We start from the raw sequence: 13660 nt of genomic DNA on the forward strand, positions 1-13660 counted from the left end.
ATTATGTGTGTGCAACAGCTCCCCAGTCCAAGCACTTGGATAACCATTTCCGCCAAGTTAAAAACTTGTTTAAAAAAATGAAAATTGATCCAGGTTTTGCTTCAAATAAGGCAATTTTAATAAGCAGCTTTAAACTTGAAACTTTCTAGTAAAAAAAATACTTGACCTCAAAGATACTGTAGAATGTAAGCAGCTTTTAGTGTTATAGTATATTATTTTCATTTCTCTCAAACCCTAGGTGAATGTTTCTATGTATCCACTATGCATTGAATTTGACTAAGAAATTTAGTACAATTGTTATTGCCGGCTAATTCCTCTCAGAATATATCACTATCTCTGAGAAATGATGACCTACACTGAAACATCACATTTCAAACTAGATCTGAAGATTTATGACTGCTGTCTCAAATGGCTACATGATGCCCTGTTTCGATTCTAAAATATCTGGAACACATTACCAGATCAGATTAAAAATGCAATTGAAAAATGCTTTTTAAAACTTCTTTTACTGAAATAGTGTCTCTTTCAGGCTTTATTACTTCATATTTTAGGCCTTTGATTTAATGAAGGCAACGTTTTTTACAATTCCCCTACCACAAATTTCTGAAGAATTACTTAATTTGTCATTTCTTTTCTAAAATACAAACAGGATTATCCTGGCAGAGATCAAGCGAGAATATTCTCACAGCCCCCGAAGGATTAATTAAAAAGACATTTCTGTGGGAAGACAAGGGAGATAACTTTGTTATAGCAGTAGGATGTGGGAAAAGATTGTATTGAATCAAATTATCCATCTATAGAAACCTGGATGTATTATGGCTGTGGCAACCAGCTGTACTCAAGTGTCCTTGAATACAGGAACCCCCAAACCCCCAGGATTCTAAGTGCAAGTGTACCCATGTACTGTAGCATCATTTAAAATTGGGATCCCTACTGTCTCTGTCTCGCTGTACCAGTGGCCTTTCAGCTAACTTCTGTATCTGATTTTTTCAAATGCCTCTGAGTCTTTCCCACTCACCTTGTATTACACCCTCAGACAGCACTGAACACAAAAAGTCTCATTTAATTTGTTTCATTTAAGAAACAGCTGGATGAGATCCTTGGATCAATTAATAACCAACTACAAGGACCATCGTCTCGTTTGTATCCTTTCTTAAGTGCCAACTGCAGTAGAATTGTAAACTCAACACTTCTACCTATACAGGAAGATCATAAATTGACTCAGACTACCAGGGAAGCATCCTGGTACACACCACAGCATGGAGGGAATTGTAGTTTAGCTGAAACCTACCACACAGATAGGAACCGGAAACTCCATTTCCCATGAACACGCCATGGCTTCCCAATGCTGTGCACTGCAAGACAGTGATGTCCCCACCTAACTATAAATCAGGGGCTGGATTCACTCGAGAGGTATTCAGCGGTGGTCAACAGAGGAACACTGCACTTGACATGGGAAAAGAAGGTGGCTGTGAAAGTTCACCACGAGGGCGGCAGTCTGTTTTAAACCGTTTAATCTCCAGCTGGCCGAGAGAGAGAGGGCGAGCGAGCTCGTGGAAAAGAGTGGGCGTCACCCTTTCTTCCCTCTTTCCCCATCTTATCGCCCGTCCGGGAGGTCACATGATGGCGCACTGCTCGCCACCCGCAGTGGCTCCTGGGAGATGGAGCGAGTCCAGGTCAAAGTTCATGCCCGGGGGCTGTGAAGGGAAACGGGAGATGGGAGTCATCATCCTCGAGATATCTGGATTTCTCTCGAGCAGCAGGGCAGCGGGCGAGGCTGAAACCCAGGTTTGGATCACTATGACCAACCTGTGGGTAAAACCTGGCGCGCCGAAAGACATATTCCCCTGGAACTGGGGGGGCATGAGGAGTCTTGAGTGACATAGTGACATAAATCAGTCTACCACTGAAGGTGCAAAAGTTCTGACCTGGATTTCTTTGGAGAAGATCTCTCTATACTTTTACAGACCTCAACTTTCATGCCTCTCTCCCCAGATCTCCATTCACTGGGATACACAATCTCACGTACTTTCTTTTCCTGTGCTTTATATCCTACTACCTTATCTCTCCATCTCCTTCACACCCCAAAAAGGCTCAAGAGGCTTGTGTGTTTTTCGGCATGAGATTAACCTTTCCAGCCCGCACACTCGCACTGCTCCTGGCTGGAATATCGCTACCACAGAAACAGGCACGTTCGTGCAGTCTGTCCTATGTTGCATGGGTGCGACCTACTCATCAGACGTCAGAGGGTCCTCCAGTTCCCAAGTAACAAATGGCCTGTTCTGATTAAATCCACTTAAATCTAGATCTTGTGCAACTACTGACATGGGCACAATGCACAGAATAAGGTGTCTGTCGAGTACTGGGGCTCTTGGTCCAGGACACGCTAACACAGTAAGACCAGAACAAAATACAAGATACACAGCTTTGCCGATTAGTGGCTGATGATCCAGCTGGAGGATTAACTAAGAAACTAAAAATGTTCAATGATCTAGAGAGAGAATAGCCTCTCTCTAACCAGAGAAGAGCGGGACTGTATCTTGGTTTCTTTCAAGAAACAGCTGGATGAGATCCTTGGGTCCATTATCAACTAACTACCAAAGGGATCAGGTGGGCAAAATAGCCTCCTCTTGCTTGTAACCTTTGGGTGCTTAAGTTCTTTACATCTGTATGAAGACCAGGGGTCTCAAACTCAGAACAGGAATCATCCTGATTTTCCTATTGTCATCATTTTATTTAGCTCACAAAAGTCCTAGTTCTTCTGTTTTTTGTTCCAACCTCCAATTAAACAATTAACCTAATTAGTAACATTGTTAGACATATACAGGATTTAACTTAAGGTCCTATACAGTCGATTACGCAAAAGCTTTAACACTGACATTGTTAAAGGTACTGTTAGCTACAAAACACCTCAGAGCCTGGTTTAGTGTTACAGTTACTTAAATAATCAGACTAACAATGCAACTGATCCAAAGTGGGGGGAAAAAAACTAATGAAAAATGGGAATTTACAATGTCACATGGGCAAAACACAAGAAGCATATCATTTTAGCTCTTAAGAAGATGGATTTTCAAAATATTCCCAGTCTTTACAGCAATGAAGCTGTAGTTAAGCCCAGTTCAGTCATTAGACAAGAATCCATAATCATGCTTTTATCTTCATATCAGACAACTGAAGAACAAGGCCTACAAGGGCTCAGTTGAACACCCTGGTGCATAAGCAGAGCTATATGAAGTGACTGACTCACCGTCTCTCCTGCTAACTCTTTGGGAGGGTGACCAAGATCCTGCAGCTGAAAGAGAAAGCAGAGATTTCAACTGCTACACTCAGCAATGTGTTGATAAACAGGGGAAGCAACTAGAAGCTTAAAAAAACCTAGGATAGAATTGGCAAACTATTTTCCACTGTCTTGTGTTAATATAAAAAAAGAAAGCCTTATTAAAAATCCCATCTTCCCTGTCTTCTGGGCCTTTCCTCTTTCTGCTAATCAATAAATACGATCACCACGCTCACAATCACGCTGCGTACAATGTAGAGCAGAAAAGAGGTGTTTACTGCCACATGTATATGCGCCGTTCTCTCGGGATATACACAGAACAGCAGACGATACAGTACGACAGACACCACCACACAATCTAGACAGTACATTACAAAAATGATCATTATTTATAAGGTACAGTATGTATGGTCAATAAACAACCAGAACAATAAGTACGTGGTAGAGAACAATAAATACATGGTAGGGAACAATAAATATATGGTATTCCAAGTCAAAAGTGCACAGTGAAGAGTTCTGAGGCATAAGGATGCGAGCTGCTGTAGATTACAAACTGTTCTTAAGCCTAGTGGTCTGTGCTTCAACAGTGCTGTACCACTTGTCAAAGCAGAGGGGGGAGAACAGTTTGTGGCCAAGATGGTTGGGATCCTGAATGATGGATCAGGGCTTTATTGCGACAGAGGATGGTGTGAATCTCGCCGATTGATGGTAAATCACATCCTACAATCATCTGTGCCGTTGCCACAAGCCTTTGTAGTGTCATGCATGGTAGTATTGCTGTACACACAGTGATCCCACTAGTGAGCAATGAGGTTTTACAATATGGAGTCAGCACACTGCCTTACAAAAGGAAAACGTTCGTTTTAACTCATTAACCGGACTTACTTTCCTGCAATCTTTATGACACTGGACTTACAGCTTGATCCAAAGTATTAGCTATAGAGTGAAGCTCGTTATACAAGCACTGCTCCTGCTAGACATTAAGGCACCAGGGCCCAGAAACAAATCAACCCTCTTAGACACTGCAGGGCCAGGAAAAGGCACCACACGTCTCACCTGCTGCATAAGTTCCAGCACGGTCTCAAAGCAGCCCTGCTCACCCTCGACCTCAAACTGCCGGCAGATTTCTCCCATGAGTCTGTGCTGCTGCTCGTAGCGCTGGTATTGGTCAGGAGGGAGGGACTCCCGGTGGCAGTTCAGCCAATCAGGGTACTGCAAAGAGAGGAGGGGTGGAGGCAACAGAGCAGGAGAAGGGTCAGAAAGGCAGAAGCCCAGAACAAGGAGGAGAGAAAACGGACAGGAGACATTCTCTGTTGACATCAGGTGTTTTTGTCATGCGGTTTCGATGTGCACTATTGTTTTACTGTATTTTTTGCACCTTCAAAAACTAACTGCCCAGAACATGCAGGACAAGTAATTTTCACGTCTTAGGTTCAAAGATATTCAACAAGGGATTTCTTACAAAAAACTGGGGCACTTCTCATGTCAAGTGGTTAAAATCAGGACACTCACACCATCTATCTGCTCTGATCTCGGAGAGGATCTCCTCATCTTATGTTTTTAATTCTACTATTAATCAATATAGCTGTTGATATGATTTTGTGCTTCAGTTAAGGACTCCTTAAAAATACTCAGCAGCTATATCCCCTTGCAGCTCCCAGCTGGCAGCCCCACTGGAGCTCAGCAGGTGTGAGCCTGGCCAATATGGATGGGAGACTCCTGGGAAAGCTAAGGCTGCTGCTGGAAGAGGTGTTAGTGGGGCCAGCAGGGGGCGCTCACCCTGCAGTCCATGTGGGTCCTAATACCCCAGTATAGTGACGAGGACACCGTACTGTAAACAGGCGCCATCCTTTGTATGAGATATAAAATTGGGGTCCTGACTCTCCATGGTCATTATAAACCCCAGGGTGTTTCTCTAAAAAAGTAGGGGTGTCAACCTGGTGTCCTGGCCAAAATTTCCTCCTGGCCTCCTAATAATCCCCATCTCTGAACTGGCTTCATCACTCTCTTCTGCTCCCCACTGAGAGCGCTGTGTGTTGAGTGCACTGGCACACTAAGGCTCCCGTCGCACATTGGTGGTGGTGGTGGAGGAAAGTTCCCATTACCTGTAAAGCGCTTTGAGTGAAGTGTCTAGAAAAGCGCTATATAAGTGTAAGGATTATTTATTATTATAAGAGGGCACTCTAAACCATTTCCCCTTTAGAAAGAGGGCCTGCCTGTCTTAGGTCAGTCCTCCCCACAGTTAGGGGGCAGTGTGACAGCTGCTTTACCTTCTCTGTGATCTCTTTGAGGGAGGGGTACAGCACGTCCTTTGACAGCAGGTTCTGCATGATGGACTGCATGATGGGGAGGATGTTGGCATCCTCCCCGCCTCCTTCGTTGCCTTCCTCCAATCCCAGCCCTTCTAGAGCTTTGGCCAGGTCCTCCCCAGCCAATCCAGAGCTCTGAAGACAGAGTGCATAGAAATCATTAATCTCAGTTCTTCTTCTTCTTCTATTCAAGCAATCCGAAAAAAAAAAGGTAATAAAAAGATCAACTCAGGCTGTCAAGCAAGTTGGTCTAAAGACATTGTCCCTGGAGGTTGGGAAAAATCAGCAAATCAATACTCTTTAGCAACGCTAAAATGATGACAATAAAACAGCACCAAAACTGAATCTTTGTCAAATTGCACACAACAATAAAACACTATAAGAAGGTACCAACACACAAATCTCTTTATTAATAACTTTCCGATTTCTTGTGCACCCAAAGGATAAGGATCCATGGAAATATAATTCCACTATTATGGATACGACATATTGCAGTACAATAAAATGAGGAGGGATTAAGATAGTTATTTTGATGGGCAATTTGAAAACCGAGAGCTCTTCATAATGCATCATGTTAATTTTCTTACTGGAGTACCAAGCGTCTCCTAGTGGTGAAAAGGATGCCTTTAGCGAATTTCCATGAGCTGAAATTGCCTCTCTTAAGCCCAACCTTTGCTGTTTCTGTGTAGAACCCTGTGTGCCTACCTGTAAATCATCTGCATTTTTGGCCAATCCACTGAGGGTATCCTTCAGACAGGAAGTGAACTCCTGCTGTGACGCCGCATCTGTTCCTGTGAAAAGAGATTTATTGAGGGATGCAAAGCCGCAAATCACAAACAGCGTTGACACAAGCATCTAAAGGGCATCTCTAAATACTGAAACCTCCCACCTTTCACCTTTGTGGGTGAAATGTTCATTTAGATCATTTGAAAAGGGAGCTGGTATCCTACATATCATCCTCATTCCTCTGTAGTCCGCTACAGATGTTTTCCAGCCTAAAATCTGTTTTTGTGCTCTTATAGTGAGATGGCAATGTTTTAAGGCAGGCTGCAATTATGTCTTTGTAGAGGATAAGCAGAACCCCAAAAAGAAAACAGTTCCTATTATTGAGGCATCTCCCCTCATCCTGTGCACAGTTGGCTGAATAAAGAAGAGGCTTGAACCATCTCACGCCTGGCTTCTGTATTAACCTGGATCACATACAACAGTACCAGACGATGGACTGTGAGGGACCTTCGCTCATCTGGTCTGTTCCTGATGGGAGGCACTGAGCAGTGGTGAGCATTGCCGCCCCACAGTGCTCAGGCCCTGGGTTCAATCCCAGACTTGATGTGCTATCTGCAGGGAGTCTGTATTTCCAATGGGTTTCCTACAGATGCTCCAGTTCCTTCCCATGGTCCTAAGACATACTGACAGGTTAACTGGCTTGTGGGAAAATCGGCCCTGGTGCGAGTGTGTGCGTCCGCCCCCAGCCTGAACTGGATGAATTGGTTAGAAAACTGATGGATGGATGCGTTTTGTGTCGACTTCAAAATCCTCATGCTCACCTATAAGGCCCTGCATGGCTTGGCACCTCAGTACCTGTCTGAGCTACTATCGTCCTACTCCCCACCTCTCAACCTTCGCTCTTCTAATTCTGGTCTCCTGGTCTGTCCCCCAGTCCTGTCTACACTCTCTGGGTGACAGGACCTTCTCCTGCTGTGCTCCAGACTTCTGGAACTCTATCCCTAAGGATATCAGAGTCACCTTCAAATCTAGACTCAAAACCTTCTTTATAGAAGGGCCTTTACTTAACCGGTTCTTATTTACCCTTTTGCTCCTACCGTATTCAGTACCCCGTCTATTGTCTCATTGTGTCTATCTTGTGTACTTTTTTGTCGTTGTCGTTCTGTAAAGCGCTATGAGAAGGCACCTTTAAAGATGCTATATAAAATAAAGTTTATTATTATTAGATTCCCGATTCCCAGATTTCCCCACTCCTGGTGGGGGGGTGGGCGATCCCGGCCAGGCGGACGGGTGGGTGGGGGCGGTAGACGTACCCACTTTGCCGGCCGCCTCCGAGAGCTTCTGGAACTGCTCCACCAGGTGCGGCTCCTCCTGGGCCAGCTCCCTCATGGCCCTGTCGAACTCCTCCCGGGCCTGGCTGGCCAGCTCCCCCTCGAACAGCGCCTCGAAGAACTGGTTGTCCTCCAGCAGCGGGGGGCACTAGAGCAGCCGGGGAGGGGCGGGGAGACGGGACAGGTTGGGATCGACAGCTCCCAGCGCACACGTTTGCACGCGGCGACGGGAAACGGGAACGATGGGAGGCCCCGGGATCGGAACGAGCGTGCATCCTTTATCCAGGAGCCAGGGGCGCCGGCAGCCATGATAATTCCGGCTCCAACAGCGTATATTCAAGTGTACGTCACTGGAATCTATTTATTCACTCTGGGTGTTGCCCTGTCATTAATATTTCCTTTCCAGCTGAGGGCTGAGAGGCGGGGTTGGATGTCTACAGCCACATCCTGCATTCTGCTCAATAAAGTGATCAGGAAGGCGGGCTCTGTGCTGGGGCTGAGCCTTGAGCCCCTGGAGGTGGTGGCTGAGAGGAGAACGCTGACCAAGCTCACAGCGATCGTGAACAACGCCTCTCATCCGCTTCATGGGACTGTTATTGGGCAGCGGAGCACTTTTAGCAACAGACCGCTCCTGCTACGGTGCTCAAGGGAACGTTTCCGCAGGTCTTTCCTCCCGGCGGCTGTCAGGGTGTATAACGCTGCCCTAGGCTACGACTGTCAGCCCTTCATTTGCTCCTCTATGGACAGCATGTTGCTCCATTGTACTTTTTTGGACACTCAATCTATATATACCTGTGCACATTTTGCACATATTTTATTGTTTTTACAGTGACTATGATCTATGACTATGACTATGCTTGTCTTGGGCTGGGCTGCTGTAACACATCAATTTCCCTTCGGGATCAATAAAGTCTTATGTATCTATCTTATCTATCTATAAGTAAGGGGCTCTACAGTGTAAGATCAGCACTATCTGTGCGTGAAGAATCGTACAATAGAATCGGACCTGACCTGGGTTCACTCCTGCCAATGGTCTGAAAAATACTGGACTCAGAAATAACCCATAGGCGGTGATCACCTTATCACAAATAGCCACTGTGCCAAGTGTGGAAGTATTTTGTCTAGTTCTAATCCGTCTGCCTTGGTCACTAAACACCCATTCATAATTAGGGAGGTGACAGAAAATTCCTGCAAAACTGCTTGGATTCAGAGCACCACGGGCGAGACACCTTATGTGCGTCGTCTTTGATATTCTCTGGAAGTGGCCTGAGCTAACCTGGCCTCACTGAACTGCGATCCGACTTCTTGCATCTCGGCATCACGGAAATGTAGGCCTGAGACGGACTGCATGAGCAGGAGTGCGTCATTTCAAATCTCAACATGGATCACGGCAAATTTATATACTAGTTAGTCTATCAGTTTAATTTGGGATCCTCTCATCCACTGGAAAAATGGTTGCCGCTTGACGCAAAACAAAACGGGGGCACAGGAGTAACTTTTACAGGACTAGATCAAGGTCACTTAAGCAAAGCCAGTGAAGACCGACTCACTGTCTCCTTGTCACTGGCAGCAGCAGGGGGCGCTGCAGTCGGCTCTCCCTCAGAGCTGGGGGCCGCGGCGCAGGGCTTGGTCTTCTCAAAGTCGTCCAGGGCACCTGATCAAAAACGAAAATTGAAAACCGTCAATTAGGAACAGAATCTAATCCGGTCCCGACTCGGGTCGTCTCGCTGGCGGCTACTGGGATTATTCAAACGCAGACGCTGGCACACAGCTGGCAGGAGAGAAGCAGGTTTGCGAGGTCACTGTACAGCTGCAGCGCCCGAGCCGAGGGTAACTCTTCCAGTGGTCCAGCCAAACCAGTAACCAGCCAGTTCTGTTGAGAGCTGGGATGGGAACCAGTGGACACACCTGCACCAGGGATGGACTTCTCTGCTTGGGTCCCACAGGAATTTAGCTTGAGACCCAAATTCAATTTGAAATGGCTTTATTGGCATCATGGATGAACTGAAGTGCTGCCAAAACTTTCAAGACAGACACTGAGTCTCTGCTTCAGACTGTGACAGGAGATCACATACTGGGCTACAGATCTTTTATTTTTATTGTTATTGGAGATGGTCACTGTCTAATCCTCACGCTGTGACAGGAGATCACACACTGTTTTAGTATTGAGAGACTGGCTTACTATCTGTTCCTCAGGCTGGGATATGAGAACACATTCTGTATTATTATTATTATTATTATTATTATTATTATTATTATTATTATTACTGAGAGACAGGCTCACTGTTCCTCGGGCTGGGACAGGAGATGACACACTGTATTATTATTATTGAGAGACTGGCTCACTGTTCCTCAGGCTGGGACAGGAGATCACACACTGTATTATTATTATTGAGAGACAGGCTCACTGTTCCTCAGGCTGGGACAGGAGATCACACACTGTATTATTATTATTGAGAGACAGGCTCACTGTCTGTTCCTCAGGCTGGGACAGGAGATCACACACTGTATTATTATTACTGAGAGACAGGCTCACTGTTCCTCAGGCTGGGACAGGAGATCACACACTGTATTATTATTATTATTGAGAGACAGGCTCACTGTCTGTTCCTCAGGCTGTGACAGGAGATCACACACAGTATTATTATTATTATTATTATTATTATTATTATTATTATTATTATTATTGAGAGACAGGCTCACTGTTCCTCAGGCTGTGACAGGAGATCACACACTGTATTATTATTACTGAGAGACAGGCTCACTGTTCCTAAGGCTGGGACAGGAGATCACACACTGTATTATTATTATTGAGAGACAGACTCACTGTCTGTTCCTCAGGCTGGGACAGGAGATCACACACTGTATTATTATTATTGAGAGACGGGCTCACTGTCTGTTCCTCAGGCTGTGACAGGAGATCACACACTGTATTACTATTATTGAGAGACAGGCTCACTGTTCCTCAGGCTGTGACAGGAGATCACACACCAGGCTGCAGCTCTATTGAGTTTCCTCCCCCAGTAGGTTCAGAACTGGTTCGGATTCCAGCAGAATTCTAGGAATCCTGAGGATCGATTTGTTATTTTGGGGAAGAATGTACGTCTGACCCCAGGCCTATCACTCTGCATTTAAACTACACACAGCAGTGGGTTGTGCCGGGGGGGGGTTTCCGAAAAGCACTCAAGTTTTGAGGTCGGATCTGTGATGGGCAGGAGCGACACGTTTTTAAACGCCGCGGTAGTGCTAGACACAGAACAGGGCTGCGAGTCGAAGGACGTATAGGGTCTTGACTGTTCAACATTAACAACAGCCATCATAACCACCAGCAAATATCGATTCCCAGTCGTCAGAGTTAACAATCAGGTGCATCAACTCGGGTGCATTTTACATGCTGGTGCTCCCGATTCCAAAACGGGACAGCGACACACGAGTGTAGTCTTACCTGACATGCATGCCTCACTTACTGCTATATACAGCAAGAGTATTCGCAATCTACTGAGCTGATATCGTTAAATGTGGCTTAAGTGTTAAAATGTTGAAATTCTGGCATCAACATCCGACTTGAAAACAGCAGACACTTCTTTAAGTGTCATTTTCTTCTCAAAGCAATGGCAAGTATAATAATAAACTGCTACTACAGCTTCAACTGCCTAACAGAGATAACAATAACTGCGGCAATGCTGATAGAACCAGCTTTAAAAAATAGAAAAAACCCTTCTTTTTTCTCTATTTCGCAAAACCACTCGTTTAATCATTCTGCGTTTCAACTGTCTTGGGTGACAGGTTACACCGTGTACTCTGTTCAGCAACCAAAATTTTCACACTGGGACGCCCTCTCCTTCACCGATGAACGCCAGCTACTCCTTTGAACATCCGACATTTACAGAAGAAGTACCGTCCTTACTGTCTAACAACTCGTCCAGTTCATTATCCTGCGCCTCTGCTGCCGCCGCCATCTTGAAAGGTGCCCTGGTTAGGTGATGTCAGCGCGGAAGTCCGATGCCGGCCCTTTGAATTCTGGGTGCTGTAGTTTTTTTCCGATCTATTTTAAACGGGTTTTATTCCAACTGGGCATATAATGAACTATTAACAGTGCAATAATGCATAATATAAAATCTGCATGTATAAAACAAAGTATTCAATACAATCATACAGTACAAAGAGACAATAAAAAAAATCTAAAAATTGTAAGAGATCAGGATTACAAAATTGCAATCCGCAGCATTAAAATTCGTTCGAGGCAAAAACAAAAAGTTTTCACAGACTTAAAAATAAGTGGAGATTCCAGCAGTGTCATGAGCCCTTAAAGGAAGAATATGCAATACCAGTACTAAGTTATTATTTTTAATAATTAAAGTTATGAGGAGCTCCACTCTTTAAAATCCCCCCGCCCAAAAAATTACCTGGGAACAGGCTAGTTGGAAAAAAAAACAATAACAACCCGTCCCTCACCCCTTCGTTTTTCGAGGATGTAGCGGTCGGCAAAGTTCTCATTGTCCGCTTTGCACCTAATTAGGAGTTTGGTTTTCCTGTCGAAAAAAAGAGAAAATGCTTTACGGATAAGGCGACTTAAGAGATGCCTGACTTCACCGAAGACCTTTCCCCTGTGTGAATGTGGCTTTTGTGAGGCTTCAAGTTCTGTTTCCTACTATTCATTTCCGTGAACGCGATGGCTCATAGCCGGCGACAATTCCCCCGGATGAAATTGTATTGGACGAGCTGCGATCCGTCTCGCTCTGAATACGGACGGTACAAACACAGCACCCCTGGTCGTATGACCACATACGAGATTAATATTTTAAAGACATTACCCGTGTATGAATACAAATCATCTGCTTTCATGAAATAAAGCGTACCGTTTAACCGCTGTTGCGTGTCTGGAAACAACATTTGTGTTCTAACGGTTTGTCTTATCAATAAAGTATTGAAGTATTCTGGCTTCATTAATTTATTCTTCAACAGTTTGTCTTGAATAAGGTACAGATAGAGAAACTGCGCGGGCTTCTTTTTACTGTCTCTGCTCTGCCTCATAGTCTGAGGGCTTTAACGGCATAAATGTACACATTCTGTACCTATAAATACCTGTGCTTCTCCTGAGATTTCACACTGGAGTACCTTGACAGGACTTGTGCAGCTAATTCAGTATACAGATTATTATTTGCAATAATGAAAATACTGTAGTGGTGTATTCAATACAAAAACAGGACAAACGTGTGAAAGGTATCTTGTTTATCTCCTTTGCAAATTCTCATTGGAACAGACAACATATGGAATTTTCAAAACACCTTTCTCTTAGCGAGTTACTTAGGGTTAATGACCTTTGTGTTCTCCTTATTTAAACCCTCAAATAAAATTAAAGACATTTGAAGTAAATGAATTAATCGTAACCAATTCTGTGATCCAGCAACATTTTGCATCAGAGTAACTCCTTCTTACTCCCAGCTAATAAGAGTACCAGGTACTTTTTTATAGACATAGGGTGCCTTCTGTGTGGAGTTTGTAGGCTCTCCCTGTGTTCACAGGCGTTTGCTCTGGTCTCCTCTCACAGTCCAAGGAAATACTGGTGTGTTAATGGGCTTCTAGGAAAGCCGACGCTGGTGTGAGTGTGGACGTCTGTGTCTGTGAGTGCCCTGTGACAGACTGGAGTCCCATTCAGGTTGTAAACCACTTTGCACCAGTTGCTCTCTGGGATGGGCTCCAGCTCCCCCGTGATCGTGGAGTGGATAAAGTGGTTTGAAAATGGATGGGCGATTCACTGGACACTCAGCCTAGGGGACAATCGTCCATTTTCAAAGTGGTTACTTGCCAACCACACCCACAGAATGGATCCAGAAAGAATCCAGAGCTAAACTCTGTGCTCTGTGGCTCAGGATCTGCGCCTGTGGCTGGAAGGTTGCCGGTTCAAATCCTGCAGCCGGCAGAGGAATCCTACTCCGTGGGGCCCCTGAGCAAGGCCCTTAACCCCAACTGCTCCAGGGGTGCGGTACAATGGCTGACCCTGCCCTCTGACCCCC

The 13660-nt window shown here is 45.0% G+C and overlaps 1 protein-coding gene across 1 annotated transcript; it reads right to left on the minus strand.

Moving 5' to 3' along the window:
* Positions 1 to 1497: 1497 nt before the first annotated feature.
* Positions 1498 to 12278, minus strand: pex19 (peroxisomal biogenesis factor 19). The gene is made up of 9 exons (XM_069188514.1): positions 12099 to 12278; positions 11551 to 11688; positions 9194 to 9297; positions 7626 to 7791; positions 6292 to 6377; positions 5548 to 5721; positions 4334 to 4489; positions 3248 to 3292; positions 1498 to 1697 (listed from the first exon to the last, which is right to left on the minus strand). Exons 2-9 carry the CDS (start codon positions 11600 to 11602, stop codon positions 1617 to 1619), a joined length of 864 nt encoding a protein of 287 aa, XP_069044615.1. The 5' UTR covers positions 11603 to 11688; positions 12099 to 12278; the 3' UTR covers positions 1498 to 1616.
* Between the last annotated feature and the right edge of the window lie 1382 nt (positions 12279 to 13660).

Source organism: Lepisosteus oculatus, chromosome 4, assembly GCF_040954835.1.
Source record: "Lepisosteus oculatus isolate fLepOcu1 chromosome 4, fLepOcu1.hap2, whole genome shotgun sequence".
Lineage (NCBI taxonomy): Eukaryota > Metazoa > Chordata > Actinopteri > Semionotiformes > Lepisosteidae > Lepisosteus > Lepisosteus oculatus.